This window comes from Aphis gossypii, chromosome X (assembly GCF_020184175.1).
Source record: "Aphis gossypii isolate Hap1 chromosome X, ASM2018417v2, whole genome shotgun sequence".
In the NCBI taxonomy this organism is placed as follows: Eukaryota; Metazoa; Arthropoda; class Insecta; order Hemiptera; family Aphididae; genus Aphis; species Aphis gossypii.
Window position 1 is genome coordinate 16409114 of NC_065533.1, and position 27298 is coordinate 16436411.

The 27298-nt window shown below is 31.2% G+C and overlaps 3 protein-coding genes and 1 long non-coding RNA gene across 4 annotated transcripts; 2 read left to right on the forward strand and 2 right to left on the reverse strand.

Annotated features, from left to right (window-relative positions):
• Window positions 1-593: 593 nt before the first annotated feature.
• LOC126552735 (zinc transporter ZIP1-like) lies at window positions 594-9223 on the forward strand. The gene is made up of 3 exons (XM_050207593.1): window positions 594-771; window positions 1505-2421; window positions 8648-9223. The coding sequence occupies exons 2-3, from the start codon at window positions 1527-1529 to the stop codon at window positions 8656-8658; spliced, it is 906 nt and encodes a 301-aa protein (XP_050063550.1). The 5' UTR covers window positions 594-771; window positions 1505-1526; the 3' UTR covers window positions 8659-9223.
• Window positions 9224-11645: 2422 nt separating this feature from the next.
• On the reverse strand, window positions 11646-13003 carry LOC126551779 (receptor expression-enhancing protein 5-like). The gene is made up of 2 exons (XM_050205919.1): window positions 12817-13003; window positions 11646-12674 (listed from the first exon to the last, which is right to left on the reverse strand). The coding sequence occupies exon 2, from the start codon at window positions 12622-12624 to the stop codon at window positions 12061-12063; it is 564 nt and encodes a 187-aa protein (XP_050061876.1). The 5' UTR covers window positions 12625-12674; window positions 12817-13003; the 3' UTR covers window positions 11646-12060.
• Window positions 13004-15748: 2745 nt separating this feature from the next.
• LOC114130974 (uncharacterized) lies at window positions 15749-17645 on the forward strand. The gene is made up of 3 exons (XR_003592958.2): window positions 15749-16545; window positions 16603-16701; window positions 17399-17645. It is a non-coding gene; the product is annotated as an uncharacterized LOC114130974 (long non-coding RNA).
• Window positions 17646-25062: 7417 nt separating this feature from the next.
• Window positions 25063-26684, reverse strand: LOC126552395 (histone-lysine N-methyltransferase KMT5C-like). Its single transcript, XM_050207096.1, has 3 exons — window positions 26537-26684; window positions 25361-26339; window positions 25063-25136 (listed from the first exon to the last, which is right to left on the reverse strand). The coding sequence occupies exons 1-3, from the start codon at window positions 26666-26668 to the stop codon at window positions 25063-25065; spliced, it is 1185 nt and encodes a 394-aa protein (XP_050063053.1). The 5' UTR covers window positions 26669-26684.
• Window positions 26685-27298: the final 614 nt, after the last annotated feature.

A 27298-nucleotide genomic window follows, 5' to 3' on the forward strand; every position in this document is an offset into this window, starting at 1 on the left:
ATTTTGAGAATGGAAAAAATTTTACCGAATATAAAATTATTTATTGGTTTTAAACTCCGAAAATGTTGTGGTTATAAGAACATTTGCTCATACATGTATTTTAATCAGGTCTAGTCATACTGCCTGTAATCCTGTTATTAAAGTTTTTAGGGAATGGATTATTTTTAAATATAAAACAATCTAAACATAATAGTAAATGAGGATTGAAGAAACTAATTATGTACTTACCTACAATACCTATTGCAAATAAAAAAAAACTCGTAATATGGGAGTTACATGACTAGGTATAGGTACGTATTATTCCTTATTAGTTATTAAATAGGTACATTAAGAGTTAGGTATTAGTGGTATTACTTCAAACACAATACATATACGATACATAAATTTAATGGTTTTTTGTCTTCTCGTATAGCTTTTAATAATAATAATAATAATAATAATTTATTAAAAAATATTAGTCTTAAATCATATAAATCCGGAGACTGAGCAGAGCAGTGTTGCCAATGTAGTGACAAATGCATCACTATCTACGATACCGTATACGTTCGATTCCTAATTGTCAGCATTTGCTTACATCATCATCGAGTCTGCGGCTAGCGGTCTCGTAAAAAGCCATTCGTGCGCGCATGTACATTGGTAGCGCTAGTCTAGTAGTGGAAATAGCTTCGCAGCTAGACACGGACACGTTCGCGTTCTACTTGACAACTGAACGGCGCGGCGTCAAGACTCGATATTTCCGTTTCGTATACATTTTCATTCGTAAAGCCATAGGTAAGTAATAAGTATATTGATGTCTGCAAACCTTATAAATTATTTTATTTTGTATCAATCATTCTATTTTTGGTTGCAGAAATATCGATGTAAAACTTTATAATATTTACTGTTTATACAGTATTTCTATATTGTACTACATTGATGATTTTTGTAACTTCAAAAAAAACACTAGGCAGGTACACTATATATTTGTTCAAATGAAATTTAAATCGGCTGAAATGTCATAAAATTGAAAAATAAAATAAAAGAAGTAAACTTCTTAAGATGAGACCATGTAATTCGTATATTTTGCGTTGATTAACGTTGTTTAGGTCAAACAACCTATAGTCAGATGTTATCGCAAAATGTCGTACCTACCAAAAACACCGTATCCATACCTACTAATTAATTACAATTCGTATTTTATCATACTAAAACTTACATAATGTAAATGTCACGATCGTCATTTTCAATTGTGGTAAAATTCCATTTGTATTATGTTTTTCGTCATCCCAGAATAAAATAAGTACTATCATTAGTTAACCTAACCTTTCACAACTGGTACCCGTTATTAGGTACCTGTACAATATACGTACGAGTATCTTCCTATAACTCAAGTCACAGTTACTTTCCAGCGACAAAACGAAATAATAATAATAATATTTAAATTTATCGTCTGTAGCTATTATTAGAAACCGAAAAATACATAACTATACGTATATTATAAATTTTGTAACGACTCGTGTCGCAGTGGTTTTTCTCTTTTGGCCGACATGATGGACGCCTTCGTGAGAACGAGTCGCAGCGGTCACGCGGACCGGATACCCGCGGCCAAGGCGTCCGCCGCGTTCGTCGTGTTCCTGTTGTCGTTCGTCTGCGGAGTGTTACCGCTGAAACTGGCCGACCGCTGGCCGCTGACCGCGGAGTACACGACCCGCATTTCCCGGAAGCCGACGGTCGCGTCGCTGATGTCGTGCTTCGGCGCGGGCGTGCTGCTGTTCACCGCGCTCGTCCACCTGCAGCCGGACGTCCGGCAGTCGGTGCGCGGGCTCCAGGCGGCCGGCCGGCTGCCCGACGCCGACCACTTCGGCGACCTGATATTCTGCATCGGGTTCTTCGCGGCGTTCGCCATCTACGAGACGATGAACCGGAAGGTGCGCGGCGGCCGCGACCGCCGGACCGCGGACGTGGCCGGCCAGCCGCCCGCCGGGTCGTACCACTGCAGCCTGTTCGTCGCCGTGCTCGCGCTGTCGTCGCACGACACGTTCCTGGGCTTTTCCGCCGGCATGCGGCCACCGGGCCCCGGCGGCGTGTGGCGCGCGTTCGCCGCGCTGGCCGCCAACAAGCTGATCGTCGCGTACTGTCTGGGCCAGGAGCTGGCCTGGTCCGGCGCCCGGAAAACCGCGGTGGTCGCGTGCTCCGCGCTGTTCGCCGTGGTCACGCCCGTCGGCGTGGCGGCCGGCATGGCGCTGTCCCAGTGCTGTTTCCCGGCCACCGCCGCCGACCGGTCGCCCGACATCGTGGAGGTCTCCTCGCAGGGGCTGGCCGCCGGTTCGCTGGCGTTCGTCGTGTTCTTCGACGTGCTGCCCAGACAGAAGCTGTCCGGCATGACGCACATGCTGTCCACCGTCGTCGGGTTCAGCTTCATGCAACTGTTACAGATCGTCAGTGAGTACCTACCTATATTATAATATGTACCTAATATAATATTATTGTATTATGACACGCCGCCGTTCCGTATAGGTCTTTTCGTTGCAACGCGCGTACCTATATCGTGTGCGTTACACAACACGTAGGTGCCCGATGATATAAATTGTTTTCAAAAAAAAAATTCATATAGGTACCTAAGTGATTATTCGTTCGTGCAGGGCGGTATACCTAATATAATATACGAGGAAATCGATCGATATCAAAAGCTTATACGAAACGCAAAGTAAAATACATCACTGTTTAAATTATATAATTTACTACCTATAACAATGGATACGATTTTCGTATTATTGAAATGTTCGTCCACGCTGCATACAAGTGTCAATACGCGTTATAGAATCCGGAGTTTTACGTGTTTTCACCCAAACGAAAAAAAAATGTAAACAATATAATAGGTATATCAGGTAGATGTAGGTACATTCTATAATAATCTACTAATAAAGTTATTTGTTAAAATTAATATAGCTTATAAAATCAATTAATTACTATGTAGTATAATAGTTACTATAATAGTATGATGATGATAACATAATAATTCGCTTTAGAATACCGACGCGGTAATCTTTAATATGCACATTATTAAGGTTTTGTCTAACAGAACGCGTAATTTATGTAGCGGCGTTATTATGTAATTTTGTACAACGTTGCGTTCTAGCGTCGCGTTCTAGCGCGGTGTTGTACAAAATCACAAAATAACGCGTTCTGTTTTTATCAAACCTTTATACGTATAATATTACGTCACGGGAGGTCTTCACTGGAAGTCGTAACTCATAAGTCAATAGTATCTACTGTAAACTGTACTGTTATTAAATGTTTTTAAATAACACCGATATAGATGGAAAAATTAACTATCATCTAACATACAAATATATATTACATTACAACAATGGAGTAGATTATTTTGAATGTAATTGTATGGCATATTTAGGAGAGAGTTCTGACGATTAAATTCCTATCACCGTTTTTTTTTTATTTTTGATGTACCTATCATGAGATATTATTGATGACAGACGAATAACAAAATATTTTAATAGGCACTATAAAAATGTAAAAACGTAAATTTTATCCTGTACCCAGTTAATAGGCATCAGCGCATTAGTCAATCAATATTATTAAAAATGTAATTTAAACCACGGACTTCTTAGAATTGTTTTATCGTATCATTACTGATTAGTGATTAAATAAAATAAGATGGCGCGTCTTAGAAAATCGTATAGTTGTATACAAAATAATAGATTTGTTCTTCTCGAAACAGTACGGCTAAAAAAAAAACATTATATTATTATGTTCCAATGTAAAATTATAATATGATTAAAAATACACTTATTCACTAATTTTTTTATCGAATACAATAATTATTATTGTCGGCAGCTATAATATTTAATAAAGTGTACTATAATACAGCGGGTTCCCAACCTTTTTAAATGTGTGGACCATCAATTTTGTAAAAAAAAAAAATTTGAGGCCCACTAATAGTACACCTATATACATATGCATTCATATGCATATATTATAATATTATATAATATTTAATATTATATGGTTCACGACCCAGTACCATGCTGCTCGCGGCCTATGGGTTGGAAACCGCTGCTACAGTACATTCTTATTAGTTATTAATTATTATTGATAAAACAATTTTAGTTTAGATCATTGCAGAAGTACGTCACCACATTTTTACGTTTAACGATTTAATTTGATTTAACTGCTTTCGACTGTCGTGAAGGCGTCAAAATTACACGAATTATTAAAACATTATGGTAATTCGTTTTTATAGTTTTATTAGGACTCGTATGAATTATAATATAATTATATAAACGATAGTTAATAACTTGTCTATTTTATATTTTAATACATATTATTATATAACACAAGCAATACGCCAATACGACCATCAAATAAAAACAAATTTCAGTAATTGGTATATTATACAAAATATTCGGAGTAACCGCATGTTTCTTATCTTTTTATTAAAATTTCCAATACCTCATTGAATAATGTAAATGTGCCATCATTGCATCGGTACTCGGAAAAAAAAGCCCCGGAAAAAAAAGCCCCGGAAAAAAAAGCCCCAGAAAAAAAATATGGTAAAAAAAGCCCCGTCATAGGAAAAAAAAGCCCCATACCATATTATGATTTATACAATTAATTATAATCATTTTATTGTAAAAATGTAAATAAGATGAATACATATTATTAAAATAAATATAAATATAAAATAATAATATCACAGTTAAAAATAAATTATTAATTGTAGTTAGTAGTTTGTTTATATTTAAAAAAAAATTCAAAGGTAAAAAATTATAATCATAGGTAATATCCATAACCATTTTTTTTTTTTTATTGTAAAAATGTAAATAAGATGAGTACATATTATTAAAATAAATATAAATATAAAATAATAATATCACAGTTAAAAATAAATTATTAATTGTAGTTAGTAGTTTGTTTATATTTTAAAGAATTGTCAAAGGTAAAAAATTTAGTAGCATTGCTTTCTAATGTTGTGGCTAACAGCCATAAGAAAATCTAATATACTTATCTCATTATTTGTAATTTGCATGCATAAATTTTTTAAACGTTTTTCGATTAATTTATTTCTACCAAGTTTTGTACTACCATAATCCCCCACATTACTTAACGCCAATTTTGCTTGGTCTGCAGCAACTTCCATTTTCATTTTTTTAATCAAATTCCAAATTGTAGGATGCTTATGACCACAGAGCTTTGAAAAACGGTTATTCCAACCCTCTGTGGAATTGTTGGTGCGATGTCCACCTTTCAATGTTATTTCGTGGACATTCCACGTAGACGGTGGAAATATGGGGGGTACTTTACGCAAACGCAAGGTAGAAGCAGTTCCTACTCGCCTATATGTACCATTTACGTAATAAAAATCAAAATAAAACAAAAGGTCTTCCGCATGAGGTGGTATATTTTCTTTCAAACACTTCATTCCATCTAGCACTTTATCCAGGGGCAAAAAAGCTAAGCTATCGATCATACCACAATATTTTCTAAATTCACTTTCTTCTTTGTAAATGGTTTCTAAACCTGCAAGTTTTTGCAATTTCCTATGAGTCGACTGACACAAATGATAAAAACACCCATTTATAGTAATGTGGTTTCCTAAAATATTTTTAGCGGCATTTATTACACCTAATTCAAAATCCAAGTGTAAGTATCTTGGAGCTGGATACATATCGCGAGTCATACATTCATTTATTATAATATTTAACATTTCCTCGTATATAACTTGAGTTTTTCTCTCAAGAATACAATAAACAGCTGTTACAAACACTGATTTTTTTTGTACACGTATCACATATAATTGTTTAAAAAATTCAGGAGCTAGGCCAAAGTTTCCATCGCTATACCATGTATCCGACTCAGCTAGCAAGGACAATCCTATATCGGTGGCAAATATAAGAATCCTTCCACTGCAAGTATTTGGGCCGTTATCGTAAAGTAAAAATCTTTCTTGACCATATTCTTTATATTCACCTATTAAATTTTAAATGAAATAAGTACCTATATGTTTTAAAAATCAATATATAAGATATTGAAATTCAAAAATACTCATATATCTTGCTTAAGAATTAAGCCGTTTAAAAATAGTTAAAAAAAAATTAATTTACCTTCAATAATTAATTCCGACAGACATCTCGGTTTTGGTGGATTTGTATACTCCCTATGATTTCTAATAGATCTTTTCAAGTAATCTTCCTTTGGCAATTCGGCTAACACACTCTCCGGAACATTTAGTATGGCACTTGAAAAAATTTGACTAGGTGCGTCGTTAGTTATTTTGGCTTTTGCCTTCATAATTTTTTTAATTTTTACTGCAGATACCATGTTCTCATTCGCCTCGTGTACGTGATCGTGTTCAATAGAAAGTAAAGTTGGACTATCTATATTTAAATCTGTTTTTAAAATACAGGGACATTTCATTGAACTCGATTTAGTACATCTCCAACGAATCATAGTATTGCATTCTTTTTGAATGTTGTACAAATATCCACCGTATGCAATTTGAGGTTTTTTATTATTTTGAATCACTTCCATTATATATTCGCACTTTTAATTCAAAATAACCAAAATGTTATACGATTATAACCAGATGAACGAAAAATACGTACTGAAGAGAATATCATACCTAACAGCTGGTATAGGTACCTAGTACCTACACAACTTTAATTGAAAATAATTACAACAATAACTATAATATGAACGAAAAAACCACATTTGTAACAATAAAATTTTGTAGATACTAAGATACTCACATAGTTGCCAGATAGTGTCTACAATAAAATATAATACCTTCATCATTTATAAGATAAAGTCAAATGACAATAAATTACCTACTTTTATTGCTATACCTATGCTTTAATCTTTTATATTCCAAATGTATATTTATACCTATATAGTGTAAAATATTATATTATAATATAGACAGGTATATTGTTTAAAAATTTAAAATTATAAAATGTACACTATTATAAAAAAGTGATATATGTATTTCGTAGGTACGGGGCTTTTTTTTCCTATGACGGGGCTTTTTTTACCGTATTTTTTTTCTGGGGCTTTTTTTTCCGGGGCTTTTTTTTCCGGGGCTTTTTTTTCCTAGATTCATTGCATCATTATTGTTTTTCTAAGAATCAAATAATTGAATTTTAAAACTAATACGATTTAATAAATGTGTTGTATTATCTACTCCTTTTTAAAAATATATTATTTAGTATTTACTACCAATTTTTATTTTTATTGTTATTCTTTTTCTTTATTTTTAATCTTGATTAGGTAGTAGATAAACCAATTAAATTAGTACCCAGTAATATTTTAATAATTTATTAAGAATATACTTGGATACTAACTAATTATTATAACTTGCATGTACATACAAAACACATCATAATTTTACTTTTCACTTAAAAAACCATTTTGGTTCATACCATACAATCCTCAAAGTAATATTAAAAAATACAGTAATAAAATAACAATTATTTAATTTTGATGTTATTTTTGTGGCACCCACAATAATTTAAGATACAACTAATTTGTACAAATTATTAAAAAAAAAATAATTAGTTTTCCATAAAGTTTCGGCGTTCTGCACAAAAACGTAGAAATATTATCAAGAACCAAAAATAAATAAGGTTTGACAGCTAAACTAACAAAATCTGTAAACCTTGACTGTCGAATAAATCAAACTAGCTTGATTAGGTACTTTTATATTTATCAAATGACATATTTCAAATATCGAACCCGAAACTATCAGAATTAATATTCCTATTAAACTGAGTTTATCTGAAAAAAAGAAATTATTCAACAAATATTTACGTTGGCAATTGGCATTACTCATATAATACATTATGTGAAATTGTATACTGAATTGTTATGGTGGAACAATGTAAACTCGCCCAATAATGTTTTTTGATAAAATATATTACTTCCGACATTATTTAATATTGGAATAATAAATAACGTACCTATATCTTTTTTTGTATTTAATGATTATTTACATTATTTACGGACGAGCCCTTTTTATAAACATGAACTAATAGAAAGATAATAACATATAATGAAAAAATGTAATAATTATAATATTTAATTAAACAATTGTTTCATAATATACGAGACATTTGTATAATCGAAAAATGTATAAAATCAAATGGTTATATTTTCTAATAAATAATTTACTAGTCATACTAATTGTTCGTAAAATATATTTCAATATTTTAAATCGAACTACTGGAAGTAGGTAGGTACCTAAATAATTGTTTTCAGTGTTAGTTATCACTGTTGTCGGGCGATAAGCTATTTTATGTTCAGAAATATTGGTTTCGAATATTTTTGTTAATTTATCTATTGTTGATAAATAAGTCATGTGATGACTTATGACCCATGACTCATGTACATACAAGTTTTAACTAATATTCGATTTGGGTAGATAGCAGTTTAAGTACATAGTTCAAATTCATCTTTATCGTTTACTAGTCATACAAAAATTAGCCGTGCCCGCATAAAAGAAAATGACGTGTTGCAATCGCTTTTTTTACTTATTATAATGATTACTATATTACTGAAGGCACCTACTATGATTATTTCTAAACATATAAACTCTATTTGTATATATACCTATTGTAATTGTTTTGATAAATCAAAAATGTCGATATTTTTTCAGTTCATGATTAAAAATACGCCAAGGACGTGAGAGATTTTGATGACAATTTACATGCTGATGCATCTCATAAACTTAATTTATGTTATAATTTTAAAGAATATATTATTATGTAAAACGTTTTTAATACTGTATGTCTGTGTCGAATCAAATTTACTATTCACTGTTAATTTATCCAGTTATGTTCATTTATATTTTGTTATGTTTCACAAAAATGTTAATTCTTTAATTTAATATATACGTAGATATTTATACGAACCACAAATTATTTTTAAATTTATTACCTATTGTATTTTTATGGTTAGCATTGTCTATTTTAATGTTAAAAAAAATATTTAAAAGTGTTCTTATTATTTTCATGGTTGTTTAAACCAGGGATTTTCAACCGATAAAATAGATATTATAAAGACTATGTTTTCTACTTTTGCAACGTATTATTGTATGGGTTTAATAAACTATATCATTATTGTTTTCATTTTTATGGGTTTTTGGGAAATTATTTTTTTTTTTTTTTTAATTAATGTATTGTAATGTGCAGTGTTTAATTTGTTTTCAAAATACAATTAATTTATACTAAATTATTTTATTTTTTCATTCACTGTTCATAAAAATTCATCAAAATACATTGAAAAACAATTTGCTTTTAACCACATTTCGTAATGGTCCGGTCCCGTAGGTACGCCGTAAATCCTTACGGAAAGAAATAATAACTAATGAAATGACATTCACATTTTCTGTATACATCGCTACACGACCCAACGTCGGGTGGTGGTGGTGGTGGTGGTGGTGGTGGAGAAGCACTATAAAGCAACTCATTTACTACTGCGACCCTGGTCACATAAAACGCCAAATGTTAAGATTTACCTGATTTTGCAAACCGTCTCCGCCAAAATTACAGTCCAAAATTTTCCGAATTACACACCAAGGTTAAGAAATGGCAAAAACGTGTGGTGCCTGTATCAGGGTCCCATGCGATGATACGTGTTACTACCCTTGTCGGCCACCCCCACACCGTCGTGTCTGTTTAAAAGCGAAGATTTTCAGTCTTGTAGTCTGTAACACACGTGTAACATTTAGGCGCAGTGTTCTTTTTCAAACGACCAATGATATTATAATAAATAGTAAATCAACAGGTATTATGTATTATTTATTTTATATTATATTAATAGATTGTTATACTGTAAAAATATTAATTATATATATTTTAAATAACATTTATATCTTTTTAAAACTTTTTTGCCAGCAAAATGTTGAATTTTTAATTTTCCCGGGAGGAAAATCGTAAATATTACGTACAAAATAAATTGGTTAATAAAGTATATTCTAATATGATTTTTTTTTCAATGTTGGTGCATTATTTTTTCGACTGAAACTCTGTTTAGATACTTCACGTATGAGTTATTTTTTATACAAATAAATAAATAATAATACATATATTTTCAAGGCGACCGACAAATGCTAAAACCACATAGGTAGTCCCCTTTGACCTATAACGCCACGCCCTGATATTTAATGTACCTACTCTGTGTTTTTTTAAAATTATTTATACAATTTAAGGCTTGGAATTTATAGTATTGAAAGACACTAAGATATACGCTTTTATTATGTAAGTTAGTATTATTGAATATTATATAATATATTATTGGGTCATATAATAATTTTTTTTTTATTTTTTTTATAATAATTATACAATCTATACTTCTTAGCATAATAAGTATAAGTGAAAAGAGACATAAAACATGGTATGCGATATAATACAGAATAGTACAACATTTTTATAACAGTTATCTAGAAATTAATAGTATTAATATGCTCGAAATAGTCAAAATATATTTTTAATTAATACTTGTTGAACATTATTCATAAATTGTTAAAAATCGTTGAATATGCGTCGGCATAGCAAAATAATTAAAATTACGCAAAAACGAGCAAAATAAAATTTTATATTTGAATTATCCGTATTATATAAAACGTATTTTTATATCACTCTATTATGTTTTACTATATGTATGATAATAATGATGGATATGCGAATGCTATAAGTCCTAAATCCTATAACTACAATATAATACATATTACATAGGTACAAGTCGTTGCCAGATAAAATGAGACGGCGGCGGCGCTTTTCAATAGGTGTATCCCAAACTAGTCACGATGTGTAAAATCTATGTATAAATTATAATAATCTATCTACGCATAAAAATAAATATATATATATTTTTATATTATCGATAGTAACATTGAAATACGGAGAACTGTTGGTTTTTCGTTATTGCGCCGCCGCAGTCTCAATTTATCTGGCAACGACTGTATTATAGCTATACGCATTTTTTATACCCGATATTTGTCATCAAGTAATTTTGTAACGGATAATTCACGAATATTTACTATTCGTTATTATTGATTAATGAATTAACTATTATTTTATTATATTAAAATTTAGAATAAGATGAGTGTATATAGGAGTTGTATGTTGTATGTATTTAGAAGACGAAGACTTATATATTATATATAAATATATGAGTGTAGGGTCCTCTTGATTATTACAATAGGTAAATTTTTTTCTCACAACGTGTTTTTAAATTGGTATCGTACGTCTATATTATACTTACTAGTTACTTGTACACTATATAGGTACATGGATTCTCGTAAAGACATCACAAAAAATGGCAAAAATAAATTTTAATAAGTACCTAGTAAGCTAGTGCTTCTCAACCTTTTTTGTTGTAGGGCTCCATAAATTTAATGTAAAACTGTCAAGGCCCCCCTTCAATCAAAATCATCAATTATTTTTTCTTAATGATATACTAAATTTACATGCATTATTTCACACAAATAAATTATTAACAAAACTGTGAAATCTTAATTCGTTCACGCGTTCAACTACCGCTGATATAATAATATTATAAACCGTAGTTAAAGCGATGGGACATAAAAGGATTTCGTATACTGATTTCTGACTGCGCCCAGTCTTTAAATCAATTTTTTAAAAAATAGTCTCTTTTTGTAAAAATAATTATTTATTTTAAAACTTTATTCTTTTATCAAATATTTTTCTGCCCGATATAAAAAAAATAATAATACATATAATATTATATAGGTATATATAATACAAATCGTTAAAATTTCAATCGTGGGTTTTTCACGTCCTGCCCATATTATATCTCCTACGTACCTATAAGGCTATATACCTATACGTTTAACAATAACATTGATTTTCAGTTTTTATGACAAAAAAGAAAAACGTTATAACATTCGTATATAAATGTACTACATACACACAAAACACTCGTTAGGCGGGTACGTCTCGCGTGTGCTGCAATGACAAGTAGCTGATAAGTAGCTTATATAGAAATCGTGATTCGTATAAATTTAGGATTATGTAATATTATGATATAATGCGATTAAAAAACGGTTCAGGCCTCGTCCGCCGGGCGGGTCAGGAAAAACGGCTTCAGGTGGTCGCGCACGACGAGTCTGTACACGAACGCGGAGCCGTTGGCTTCCATCGGCAACGCGCACCACGCGAAAAACACGATCTTGGTGAGGAAGTAGAACGGTATGAACCGCAGCACCTCGCCGCAGAACTGCTGGACCACGAGCACGGCCGCGAACGTCGTCCAGTACGTCAGCCACCGCGTGGCCGGCGGCACGGGCGCGTTGCGGCCGGACCGGCCGGCGGGCACCGGCGGCGGCACCGTGGGCGGCGACGACGACAGCGTTTCGCGGCGCTCGTCGTCCTTCACCATCCACTCGACGGTGGCGTACGTCGGGTACGCGAATCCCAAGAGGTTGCTGACCAGCATGGTCGTGTACCCGGACGCGAAGACGACCATGGCGGCGGCCAGCAGACAGCCGGCCGACAGTTTCACGTGATCGATGCCGGTCTTGCCCTCCAGCCAGACGAACGGCGCCGCCCACGGCCGGGTCCTGTCCCGCAACGCCGAGCACATCGCGTCGAAAGCGATCATCACGGCCATCGTGTGCCGCGGTCCGATCACTCCACACTCTCGGTCCAGTCGTCGTCTACCTGAAATACATATTATATTTTTGTTCATCGTCGTTTTTGATTTTTTTTTACATCGTTATGATTAATTTTTTTTTTTTTTGTTTTTCGTTCGTATAGAAAATATAACGTCGTCGCGGGAGCCGTTCGCTCGTCGGGTACGTACCTACTGTACAGTCGTACCGCCCCGACGGTGTGTATGCCGCGACACAGTTATCTTTGACCGAATACAGGAAATAATAATATTTTCTAAACGGAAGTAACGTTTACTATATAATATTATTATAATAATATATACGACGATGTAATATTGTTTGTCGATAGCTTGGCGATTGAGTGTTGATCCGCGATCTATACCGTTTCCATAACGAAATCACTTCCGTCACTTCCGTACAAATATAATATAATATAATATCGTGTGTGTGTATATAATAATATACGACGCCGCGTCATTCTGTCTATATACATTATACACTCTATAGCAGGGGTGGCCAAACCGCGTCTCGCGAGCCGCATGCTGCTCGCATCTTATCGTACCTAACATTTTTATAAACAATTTTTTTTAATATGAATATTATAATATGCATTATATAATAATATGATTTTTTTTTTTTTACATTTATTTTTTTTATATTTATTAATACATTTGGTGGCTCGCGAGTCTCTTCTCGCTATAGAGCCTATAGTATAACACGTATAATATAATATAGCCGCCGTTTTTAAGAACGGCGGCCACGTCGAAATCTCTCAATTTTTAATCGACGAGTCATTATATACCGATAACAGTATACAGTCGGCGATCCGGTCCATTTGCTGCTGATATCAGCGGCTGCTGTGCGTCACTGCAGTAATAACCGCCCGATATGACTACTATTCGATAAATTATTGTTATTTATGGTACACACCGTTATAGTGCAGTGGTTCCCAGTAGGTATAATTGGGGCATTGAGCCGCGGACCCTAGCTAAAACTTAAATTGTACGGGGACTCCTAGGTGGAGCTCATTTATGATTGCTTACTTTTCAATTTCGTTTGATTATAAAAATGAAAAAAAAATCAGTGTAGCTCTAGGTGGAACATAATGCGAATAATATAATACATTTAATTTTTTAACAATTTCACTAAAATCAGCGGAAAATCCGCGGACCACCAATTGGCAACCAATGTGTTGGTGGATATAATTTATAATAATAATATTATGTGAAATATTATTTTTATTTTGTTACTCAATAATATTGTACTGTAATATTTATTTATTTCGATTCATACGTAAGTACGTAAATTATTAAAATCAATCGATTAAATGAAATACAAAACAGAAATACTAAACGTTTAGGTAGGTACATAATGAAAAAATCATTATAGATACCAGATACGAAATATTTATATAGAATATGGGTACTGGGTAGGTACCTATTAATATTTATTATTATTTGTGTGTTGACACTCGCATTGTGTTTGTTCATTAATATCATACTTTAAATTCGTATTTTTATCTCTTTGTATTTTCCTATACCGCCTAATGCCAACGCCTTTATTGTTATTACTCACTGTAATTATTTTCATATCATCATCGGTATTCAAAAATTTCGGCTTTGCGACGAAGTTAAATATTTCTACTACGGTCTACGAGTATGCTTGTTATTTAAGATTGTTGTAGCAATGAACCTTTTTTCAACAATCAATTTAAAATAGTGCATACTATTTAGTATTTACTGAAAAATTGTTAATCTATACCTACTTATACATATACATTGCTACTTTGATTTATAGTTATACCAGCTAAAAATCCGTAAATTTTTATTTTTCATAATTTTGTATGTATATCTGCTCAAACGAACTACATTATCTATTATCGTCACTGAAACGCATTGAAATGATTATTCTGTGTGTTAACGACGGAAATTAATTTTCCGTCGCTCGATTTTGAGATAAGCACCAGTATACGGGTTGTATAAATCCGTCAGCTCTCGCCGAGATGTGCCAGAGGCTGCTTAGGTTTCCAAGTCAACTACACTATAGCTTTCATCATCATCACTTCAGTTCTAAGAATAATTTTAAGCATTTTCCCAAACATATGTAAAATTTGTAAATCATTTCATCTGATCGATCAGGTCAACAGAACATACCTACTCATAATTTCTATATAAAACGAAATATCGTAGAAATTGAATTAATGATAAAACACGGAATAATATTGTACAAAGTATCATTCTATCATTAGATGATTATCGTAGGTACTGGTCTGTTATCGCCCCGCCACGGGAACGAAAAATTTTATCGCCCCGCCAATTACGAATGCGGCGATTTCGAACATATTATTTTATTTATACTTACAACAATTACCTATCGCTTTAATTTATTAGTTATTGGTACCTATTTTACGGTACTTATCGGTTATTGCGACTACCTAACAAAAAATATGACTGCGCGTGTTTCGGCACTCGTCGCTACGCTCCGCACAAATCGAAAATATCCCTCGACTTGCTATGCAACGCCACCTCAAGTAGGTCACAGGGTAATCACTGCCCATATACTACGACATAATTTACCCTGTGACCTACTTAAGGTGGCGTTGCATAGCAAGTCGAGGGATATTTTCGATTTGTGCCGAAACACGCGCAGTCACATTTTTGACTTTTTTCTGAATTTTTAATATTTCTTCGGGCGGTTACATTTTTTGTTAGGTAGTCGCAATAAACGATAAGTACCGTAAAATTACCTAAACTAATAAAACAAAGCGATAGGTAATCGCCGCGTTCGTAATTGGCGGGGCGATAAAAATTTTCGTTCCCGTGCGGCGGGGCGATAACAGACCAGTACCTTATCGTATTAGCCATTAGGTAATGAAAATACAATACGAGGTCTACCTAATGATGTGTAAAAATAATTTTGGTTTAACTTGAATGAATTTTATAAAAAAAATACGAACAATATTGCTGTATTAAAAAAAAAATTGATTTAACGGAAAAGTATCAATAGGTATTAGCTTATTACCAATAAATAATAATTAATAAAATGTAAATGTAGTTTATGTAATATTTTTCGGCAAAAATACTGTTCGGACATATTATGTGTTACTAAATTTTCCAATAAAATAACAGATATTATCATTTTCTATATAATAATTATTCTAAAAAAAATGTTATTCAATATGATGTCCCGCTTTGATGATTTTAAAGTCTGGGAACCCTATACGAGGAGGCTAGCCTTCAGAAGTTACCTAACTGGTATTGAATCGAAGTGGATTGTATATAAATACTATTTACATTATTTACAACAATTAATAATCTTAGTGACTTAACCGAATATTTAAAGGATGTGTAAATTCAACTGGAAATGATTAGATTTATACTAAATCTTTACTGAGTTTATTCGACTTGAATATTGCAATGAAAGAAAAAATGAAACGAGGTTAGTAGTTATAAACTTATAACTAAATTCAACTCCACATTAAGTTCAGATCGTAATTGTACATTCACTACACATTTTTTTTTACATAATTTGAGACGGTGGTAGTAACGTATTATAGGTACTGTGTGATAATAGATTAAATGATTTAATGATAATAGCCAAGAAAGATATTGATAATAGTAATACTGATAGCACAGTAGCATTAGCTACTTCCTAGAGCACTGTACTTGTTATTATATGAAAAAAATTTAAGTTTTAAACCATTCTAAAATTTATATTTGCATTGAGTGATGAATAATATTATTCTAACTCTTACCAGTATAGCACCATTATAACTTAGTATGTGAATGATTTTCATGTTAACTAAAATCATAATTTTAAGATTCCCGTCATCACTGAAAGCAGATACTTAACGATTACATGGTTCATCACAAGCAATAATATGTTCCTCAAAACTACAAAATATTTGTTTCTTATCCCTGGTATGTATCGTGCTATGTAACTATTTTGCTTGTGTTTTATATTTATTTTCATTTTAGGAAAATCACTAATACGTTTGGAAGAATGTAAATAGAACACTGGTATGGGGATCCAAGATCAAAAACATCAATAGTTGTCTATTTCATAATATAAAAAAGGTAATGATGCATGAAAATCCATAAAATATACTACTTATATCACTATGAAAAATATTTAAAATGGAATTTCGTAATACTATAAATCTTCTATATTGAATAACAAATAATACTGGTAGTGTAAAATAATGAAAATTCTATTCTTTATAAAAATCAAAGATTTGATCAATTTAAAATAAACACAAAAAATTATAAGTTATCAGTAATATTATCTTTACTAAATATTTAATTCTAATTCTAATGGTTATTGTTTCAATTGTCTGAGGAGAAAAATGAATTTTTTACTAACAAAATAAAAGTTCATATTGTTTGTTTACATTGAGTAATAATTTAAAAATATGGTTTTTAATTTTCAAAAATTGTATATAAACATATTTATTAATAAGTAATATAATCTTTAAGAAACATTAAATTTTAAAAGCCTACATTTTTCGTAAAATCTATCCGGTATAACAGACACATGTTGATTTCTTATCAAATAAATAATGCTAATTATTGCATTCTTTTGCTGATTGATATAATACAAACAATAATAGTAATATTTGATTATTGTGGTTATATTTTTGATCTATACAATTACCAATTTTGTGTAGCAATATTTATGTTTAAAAATCAACTTTTTAAAATTTAATTTCTAATATTGAGTTGTTTTTTTTTTTATTGTGAGGATTTTGTAATTATTATTATTTATTTTTTACAGAACTACAATCATGCCAAGTATCAAATTGTGATACAAGATGTGTTCATTATGAGAGAATTCCCCCAATTACTATGGATTTAATTTATATTGTTTACCTCCTCATTAATTATAATAATAATTAAATTTATACATATATTTATATTATTTTTAACAATATTTAATTTTAAAGATTATACATTCTAATTATGTTATTTATAGGAAACACATTTTATAATTATTTCTTGGCAGGTCAAACATTTAGTAAATACATTTTATGGAACTACTAATTAAAATTGAATACTTAATATTACATCTTTAATTAATATACAAATCGTTGGATTGAAAATAAAATAAATACAACTTTTAAATTTAATTGTTTTCATATTGACTACTTAATAAATTGATGTATTTTATAATCAATATGGGAACGCGATAAAAAAAAACCAGTTCACTATACTACTTTCATATAATTTATATTAAACTATAATCATATTTTTCAATATAATATACAGCAGCATCTCCCAAACTATGGTCCGCGGACCCCTAGTGGTGGTCCACACATGTACCAGAGGGGGTCTATGAACGTAATTTGAAAATACTAATACCAAATAGTAGATATATATAAAAACAAAATTTTTTTTTATTAAGGGTTGCGCAATTATTTTTACTATCTTTAAGTGGTCTGACAAAGAAAAATTTTGGGAAACACTGATATACAGTATAGTATTAAACACAGCGTATGTATGTGGTAATACCACTATTTAACTGTAAATTTTATTAGGTGGACCGTGAGGTGTTCCATATTATATTTAAAAAAGAAAAGTAGACTTGACGGAACAGCACGTCTGTAGGTCAGCGGTCTTGGACAAAATGCACTGCAAGACCTTTTCAAAAATAATTGTATAGATTTTTTCAAATTTTTATGTACATGTTTTTCTACAATTGTATAAAATTTAAATTTTTTCGCTCTTATATTTAATAGTAAAAAAACTATCAATTTTTGATTTTTAAATGGTAACCTATATTAATAATTAAATGAATTGATAAAGCCATTTTTTTTTTATGAATTCTCACGTTAAAATTTTTAACTTTCATTGATCCGTAGGCGAGTTATAGCTGCTCAAAGTTGGTTGGTGTTAGAAATTTTAAGTCCAGTAGGTAGCTATTATAGTAATGAATTTGATATCGTCGATCTCATTATGGTGTAGCGGAGAATCAAATTCAAAAATGTTAACACTGTATGTCCGTTTGTTGTAAACAAAATATTATAAATTATAAAGAAAATATTTTGTGGTATAATGTTACTTTTGTAATTAATTTTTGTATGATTAATGTAGGTATTAATGATATTATATATTAAAATGCATATCATTCTAAAAAATGTATACATCTAGGCTATTCCATGTACATTATTAAAAATATTGAAATAATATATTATCTAGTATTGAATTTAAATAATACCTAGTGTATGTGTTAGGTATAGCTAATATAGACTTATAACTTATTGTTTTTGTTATCTGAGTTTCATTCTGATCATCACTCGTCATTCCATATGTTATAGTCTATAAATTGACTAGACTTGTACTTTGTATAGACAATTATATTACTGTTGTTTGAGAACAAGGATCACTCATAATTCAATCTGTGTAACTAATTTGATTTACTATAATACAATTTGGAGCCCGGAATATGGTGAGTAGGCAACCAAACATATATATGCTTATTTCCACACATGGTAGGCAATTTAATGTATAGATGGACAGGGATGACGATAAGAAATGAAAACAAATATAGGTACGGAGAAAATAAGACTAAAAATTAGATATTGGAGGGAGTAGGTATCTGGTTACGTTAAAGTTGATTAAAAAATGCTTGTATCTTGTATGTTAAAATAAAAATATCATAAAAATTCAACGGAAGAAATACTGCAAGGTTTTTTGTTCGTTGAAAACGATGGTTTTTCAACCACCATAGCACGTTAATTTTGTTACTGTCACTTATAAGTTATAAGTGTAGAAAAATCACCATTTTCGATCTGGAATTTGTTTATATATTATATTAGGTATTTACCTAACCATTAGTTGTCGGCGAGGGTTGTTGCTATAAAATATAAATTATAGCAGGTGACAGAACTGTATGATCTTAAGTGTTTTTAGTACAACATGTATTTATATTTATTTTATGGCTTTAAGTGCCAGCAGCTGTCTTTTGAAAACCGGTTAATTTATCACCGCTTTCTGCAGACGAAGTGTAGACAGTAGACTCGACTGCGTTTGTGTGCGTACTGCATAGTACGATGGGTCATGACTCATGATTAATAAACCTTCTACGCTGCAGAATATACCACCCGCGATTCTCGAATATTTTCGTTTAGTCCTACTCGATAGGATTATTATTTATAAAATTACTTGAGATTTTTTAGAAGTTAGTTTTCATTCAATATATATAAATATTAATGACTTACCAAAATAGATATTATACATATTTTATATAAATATTATAATATTGTATTCCTATCAATATTATACCTATTATAATTCTTATAATCATTTATATAGTGCATAAAATATGACACAATAATTATTAATAAGATATTTCTAAGTCACAAAATTTTTATATTGCTGAAACTATGTATAATTTGAATAGCTCATTAATCGTTAGGTATATTAAAGTATGTAAGTTAGTAAAATCATGTCTTATAATTACCTATGTATATAATGGCATGTAAATATAATATGACGTACCTATTACTTATTGTAACACCTGTTTGCGAATCATCAAATATTATATCTGGTAAACAAAAATTATATTCTGTAGACCAAGTTGGTTCATCTATAGAGTTTATTGGACGTATAAGTACAGATTTATTTGGAACATGTGTTTGTGAATAAGTTGAAATAGTTGATGTAGCATTGCTAAATTGATCTAAATCGTCAACATTTGTATTTAATTTACGTTTTTTGTTTAGTGAAGTGGAATTTAAATTTGAAGAAGTAGAAGGAGCGAAATCAATATCATTTTCATCTGAGTAATGTTCATCATTATCGGAATACAATTTGAAATCTGGGTCTTTATCGAAATCATCATGATCTTCATCAGAAGTCTCTAAATCTGACCCTGAAGGTATATCTTCAACTATCAGACATTTTTCAATTTCTTTTTTACTCAAACTTCTAGTATGTCGAAACATTTCTAAAAAATCAATAATATTTGTTCCTATACAATCCACCTAATTTATAAATTATAATAAACTAAAATATATAATAACTCACCAGAGTCCGGAAGAGTGAAACAAAGTAAAAAAATAAATAAATTTACAGAAAAGTATAATTGTATAAATGCAGACACTAACTGCGTGGTGGTTATTGTAGTTGACCACCGAAAATGACAATGTTACACAAGATGTAAAACAATTTGGTCGATTAGACTGAAGGATAAATGACAAAGAAAGGCTAATAAAAATAATCATAATGCACGGATAACATGATAATGAATATTCTGGGAAAACCAACATAAAATAAATTCGACTAATATATTTTTAGAAAATTCAATATAACTTAAATGTTTTTAATATTAATTAATATTGATATATCCTATGCTATCTGGTGGTATGCGAACTAATCAGCTATGGTGGTCAGCAACAACGACCACGAAATGAGAAAAAAAGAAAAAATATTTTCTAGGTGGTTAGCTCCACTAACCACCATGCAATAAGCAGAAAAATAAAGTGGTCAGCTACACTAGCCACCATGCCGGAAAGAGTTAAAATCATACAAAAAACAAATCTAAAAAATTAATGTTATTTGTAATATAATGTTCACTGGATATATAAATTTGAATTCCTCAATCATAAATTATTTTAAAAATAATGAATAAAAAACTTTTCATGTGAATATGTAAAAATTATAACTGTGAACTAGATCTATATAAAGTTGTTTTTATAAAACCTTGCAATTATTTACCATTATTCCAGTTACAATCTGTACATGTGAAAGAGTTTTTTCAAAAATGACAATTGTAAAAACTAAAATATATACTTATAAATTATAATAAATAAATACATTATAAGTTATAATTAATTATAACATACCAATGTGACTTGTGCTTGCTCTTTTTTTGATAATAATTATACTAAGTATGCTGTGTCTCTGTGTGTATAATATATAATATAAATTTTCGTGGGGCATGCCCTGAATTTTAAGTCTGCGCATACCTATGATGACAAATTATTATCATATAGTAAATTTTAGTATAAAATAAGTGACCTATCAAAATATGTATAGTAAACTAAATTATTGTATTACATATTTGTACATATAATTTATACTTAATTACAATATTCTTCAATTCGCTAGGCTGAATTAATTTTTGCTTAAAATCATTATCGTAAAATGGCTTATAAATAGAACTAAGTCTTTATAGTATTAATAGGTTAACCACCTATTTTACATGGGTATTTCGAAAATTTGATTGATGATTGAAAATAATAATTTTAGTAACACTTTATAGTTCTTAAATTTCTTACATCTCAAATTACATTAGTTGTCGAATGGGTCACTATTATAGGTCTGTTAAATATGTTTTCAATGATATACCTATCATTGTATACGAAAGACAATTCTGAGCGAAAACCATGGCTATAGCTCTAGTATCTAGCCTTGGCGGAAACGGTCTATCTAATCAGTCGTATATCACCAGTGATGATGTTTTACAAGTTTGAATTCCCACGAATAATGTTTTTAATCTATAAAATAATGATTAAGATATCGGTATTTTTTCGTAATTTTGTTTAATTTGGGTACGAAAATGTCAATAAAAATAATTATCTTTAAACATTTTTTATTTTATAGCTCCAATATGAACTACTTATGAGGAATCTCTTATTAAATTTTCTATTTTTTGTTATAAAATTAAAAATTCTTATGAATTTTGTACAACAAAATAATTTGAAATTTGTTGTAATCTTCAAATGAAAAAAATGTATGGCTATATATTTTTAATATTTTAATAGATAAAAAAACAGCTTATGTGGGATTTCGTATTAAATTTTCAAGAATAGTGATCTAACAAATAATTTATTTTTTATCGACATAAAAAAAAACAGCAAAAGTCTGTCTGGGGACAGACGGAGGATAAATCTTTATCTATTTTTGAAATGTATATGTCTTATGGCTGGGAGTCATTCTGTTAATTTGTGCAACACCGAAAATTTTACCAGTTAGACGGTGATTGTGTATAGCAACTGGTTGTTATAGCAACCGATTGCTATGTAAAAATCGTATCGCGCCTTAGTGACGGTAGAAAATTTCATGTCGGTCGGATTTTTGCCATTTCACACCTCTGGTTTACGTTTTAGTAGTTTAGTACTATAGAGATAATATAATACTGTACCTATACCATGTTAATAAAAATAAATATAAAGATTTATCAAAAAATCCCATGCCTCAAAACGAGTTAAAATTATTTTATCATTTTATCGTATTATGAAAATGATAATATAAATATTAAATAAAATTTCATATTTCTACTGTTATTATTAATTATTATTATTTATTATTATTTATTTATTTATTTTTTTTTTTTTGAAATATAAAATACCAATAATTGATTGAAGATAAATAATTATTTTACGGGTAAATGTTGAATGTATAAATATTTGAACTTGAAATACTCATAAAAAATTAATTTAGCTTTGGCTTTCTGGTTAATTTTATTTGTAGGTATAAAAATAAAATTTTTTATGAAATTCTTACTACAAAATAATTTACTAATTTTAGTGATTTTGTCAAAATTCTAACTTTAAACGCTTATAAAAAAATATTGTGTTTATAGATTTTTTATATTTTTTCAATTGAAAAATAAATATCTTACAGAGCTCAGAAATAAATGAAATATTTTGAAAGTTTAATACAAGATGATAATTTCAAGTAATTACGGTTATTTGTTTTAGTTACATAAAAAATAACAAAATCTTTTTTGTGAAATAATAGATTTATATAGAAATTCCTGTTTTCCTTATTTTTTTTTTTTTGAATTTTTTCAATTATAAAAATAAATACTGGTCAATTTAAAGTTTGTCTGCTCTAAAAAACAAACTAGATGCAATTTTATATCCAACACCATCCTCATGTTTTAAATTTAATGCATTTTATCGACAACTTATTGTGTACATGAAAAAAAATACATCATGATAAAATTCAGAATCTTATATTATTTATATTTAAATAAATCAAATCATTAGTTATTATTTACAAGATTAATGTAGTGTTCAAACAATTTGATGAAATATAATTGCATAACTAATCATAATACAATAATTTTCATCTACACATTTATAAGCCAACATTTCCACATAATCATTTTAGAAAACAGTCTGTAAATAATAAAATGATAAATTTAAAAAAACAATTGTGTTGTCTGGAACTTAAAAAAAAATTTTAATTGATAAATAATGTCTTTATAATAATCAAGTTTTATAGTATTTTCTAGGTATCAAATTTTTGAGCATATAGGAAATATATTCAAACTATGTAAGATCCATTTATACATTAATTAAAATACATATTGTATATTATTTTATATGAAGACAAAAAAGTTTGATTATATTAAATTATTAATTAAATTATATATGCTTATTAGCACACTTAATATAATGTACATACTTATATTTATAATCATATAAATAATAATAAAATCTCCAAATAACTTTTAAATAAAGATAATATGCTTGTAAATAAATGTTACAATCAAAGTGTATACTTGGGCATTATAGTATAGTGTTCAATTTTAATGGATATGTGGAAAATCATTCACTTTGCACAGGCATTATAAATTTAAGTCTTTATTGCATATAAATTAAATACATGTAACAAACAAAATAAGTGGCTGAGTGTCGTGAAAGTGCTCAGTTTTTGATAGCTTTGGTACATCTGCCGTTGCTGGTCTTCGGGCTCCCTTATATATTGTGGTGCGTCTCTTGTTTACGTCGAGTTGTCGCCTTCTGGGTGAAACCAGGTGTCCTTGTAGTTGTTGTTGCAAATTCGGACACGAATTTGATAATTTGCAATGACATCTCAAATGCATCATTAGTGCACTATAATTATTGATCCTTATAAAAATGATAACAAAAGATTTTCAACCTAGGTACGACGCCGCTACGACGGACCCCACTCAATCTCGTATATTTGCGTGTGTGTGAGTGTGGCCTGTGATTCGGACATGGGATTGATCTCGATATGACAATGTTTTGACGGGGACATTACGACTGTACCACTGACGGTGACTAGTGTCCGTCTTACGAGCCATCTCAATTCTTGCTGGAATCTCTCTAAACTTCGTTCTCCAAAGGTGTATGTACCCGTCAGTCGGACATCACGGTGCTCGGTTCTTCCGCCGGGGACCATCGACAGGGGGCTGTGGTTTCGCTAGATAGTAACCTATCTCGCGTTTCCTTAGAATTTTGTCCCCATCAGTAAGACAATCTACGAATCAAACGCCCTCTATGAAATTTACCAAGTCTTATGGTACCTACTACAGCTGCAATTCCCACGTACTAGCTGAATTTCCACACTACCCACGGGGTATCAGCTACAGTGCGTTTTTTTTTAAGTGGTTTCCCCAAGAGGCCTAATCCACTGACGTTACCACGTAGACAATTTTTTTTTAACGTGGTATATCCTATGGGTCTAATCCACGAACCGAACAACGGCTACAAAAAAATAATCCGATTGGCAGCTACGGCAGTCGGAACCAGTGATATCTAAAAACAAAGTTAAAAATTAAATAAGTAAAAAATAAATAACAACCACAATAAAGAAACTATACATTGTACGCTAGATTACCTAACCTAACTTAACAAATTAAAGATATTTAAAAATTAGATGCTATTAAATTTATATAATATTTCACTCACGATCTAATGCCGCCTTTTCCGGTGGTTATACAGAGCATTCGGTGCGTGAAAGGCCGCATTACACTGCTTACATGAAAATGGTTTTAATCCAGTGTGACTACGATTGTGGTGATACTGCATCTCCTTTTTGGTCTTAAATGTCAATTCACAATCCGTGCATTTGTGAGTTGACAATTTAAGGTGGACGGTGTTCTCGTGGCGAGTGGCATCTTCTTTCCGCGTGAAAGACTTTCGACATAGCGTGCATTGAAATTTTGTTAATTCGGTATCGTGTCTTTTGGCGTGCCTCTTCAATGACGATTTCCTGCTGAAAGACTCACCGCATTCTCCACATGCAAACTTATCGATTTGCACGTGCCTCAAAAGATGCCGCACCAACCACGATTTATATCGGAACCTCGTAGGGCAATGGGCACATTGGAGAAACGGTTTTTCTATTAGTGGAGGTTCAGTATTGGCATACACACCTTCCACTTTTTCTTTGCAAGTCGTGCAAAGGCAATGCACATTATTTTCACCAAAATAATTATCCCCGTAAAAAGCCGTGATCTCCTCACCGACTGGAATTGGCCTGTTGGTACGAAGGCATGCCACACCGCTCCTTAAATAATGAATTTCACAATTGCTTTCGCAATCGTGGTTTGCGTAAGCAGCTGGACCCAACCATAACTGTGACTTCTTGATGTAGTTGCTGTGAACGACAGAAAAATCATTTCGCCCAGGCTTCAGGAATGATTCTCTAACCGTCACCAGCCTACCACACAGTTCCCTAATCACAGTGCCACTCTTTAAATGCTTTGCGGCCATTACCTTTGCACCAACATCGCCGTCCTCCTCGAACATTGCACACCGTTCGATGGTGAAACTAGAGGACGCAGCGCACGCATCGATGTACATCGTTTTTTGTAGATTTAAATAGTGTATGTCCTTTTTGGAAAACGTTGCCAAAGGTTCTTCTTGGGTTTTGTGAGTGACAAAACCCAAATGACGGTCCAAAATATCCTTAGTGCACATATCGTCTACTATGCACAGTAGTCTAGCTTCATGGTCCTGAAATCAAATGAATACATAATATTATTATTATTGTTGTTGTTGACGTCGCCCGTGGGTATTAATATTTAAATTATCATTTTTTCTACAATTCAGTTGCCAGACTTCAAATATATACATAAAGTTTTATTTTCTTTATTAATATTGTATTATTTATAATATGTAACAGAATTTTAACCTAACCAAATCTCACTCACCATGTCAGAAGTTGGCGGCTGCCGCGAATCTTGGCCTGCACTTCTAGTCTGAATAACAAAAAACATGAAAAATCCCATGAAATGACAATTAACAAATAAATAAAATATACTTACTGAAGGTCCTTGGTCCATAATGACGAAAAATCTAAAAAAAAAAAAAATATATATAATAAAATTGTAAAATTTCGAAATTGGAAAACAAAAATAAAAGTTAGGTTAACATAAGGAAGGGTCTTTAATTTGAATTCCGGCCGAGTTATACTGAATTCAAAATGAGGGGGGGGGTCAAAAGTATGCCAACTATGAAGGGACTAATTAGGGGGGTTCAAAACAAATTTTTTGGTGAAGAAACGGTGCATCCGAATTAAAACGCGACCGAGATATACTTGAATCGAAAAAATGGGCGGGGGGGGATTTCGATACGTCATACACGTAGCCACCCACAACCCATAGCTTATAATTACGAAATAATTCTACGATGCTCCACAGGCGCGCAATAGCCATGACAAAAATGTAAATTGGCACCGGATACACACAAAAATAAAACAAAAAAACCGAATTTCCCCGAATTTGGGGACGCTCCACTCCTCAACTAATCGACATAGCGCTTAGAAACCAAGACCGACGGACGCGCACAAATGTTTTCCGTCGATATATGACCATAAAACAGTCAACCCAACTTCAAACGCTAGAGCAAGGGCCGAAAAACCAGGAAAAAGTAACACCTACTCGGAATTTTATTTTTTTACTAGTCATCCTCAA

Excerpts from the sequence above, each read along its gene's own strand:
- LOC126552735 (XM_050207593.1), top strand. The coding sequence starts at position 1,527 with ATGATGGACGCCTTCGTGAGAACGAGTCGCAGCGGTCACGCGGACCGG.
- LOC126551779 (XM_050205919.1), bottom strand. The coding sequence starts at position 12,624 with ATGGCCGTGATGATCGCTTTCGACGCGATGTGCTCGGCGTTGCGGGAC.
- LOC126552395 (XM_050207096.1), bottom strand. The coding sequence starts at position 26,668 with ATGGACCAAGGACCTTCAGTAAGTATATTTTATTTATTTGTTAATTGT. Across the intron at positions 26,340-26,536 it reads AGCCGCCAACTTCTGACATG|GACCATGAAGCTAGACTACT; the intron begins GTGAGTGAGATT and ends ATTTGATTTCAG. Across the intron at positions 25,137-25,360 it reads TGGATTAAAACCATTTTCAT|ATATCACTGGTTCCGACTGC; the intron begins GTAAGCAGTGTA and ends CTTTGTTTTTAG.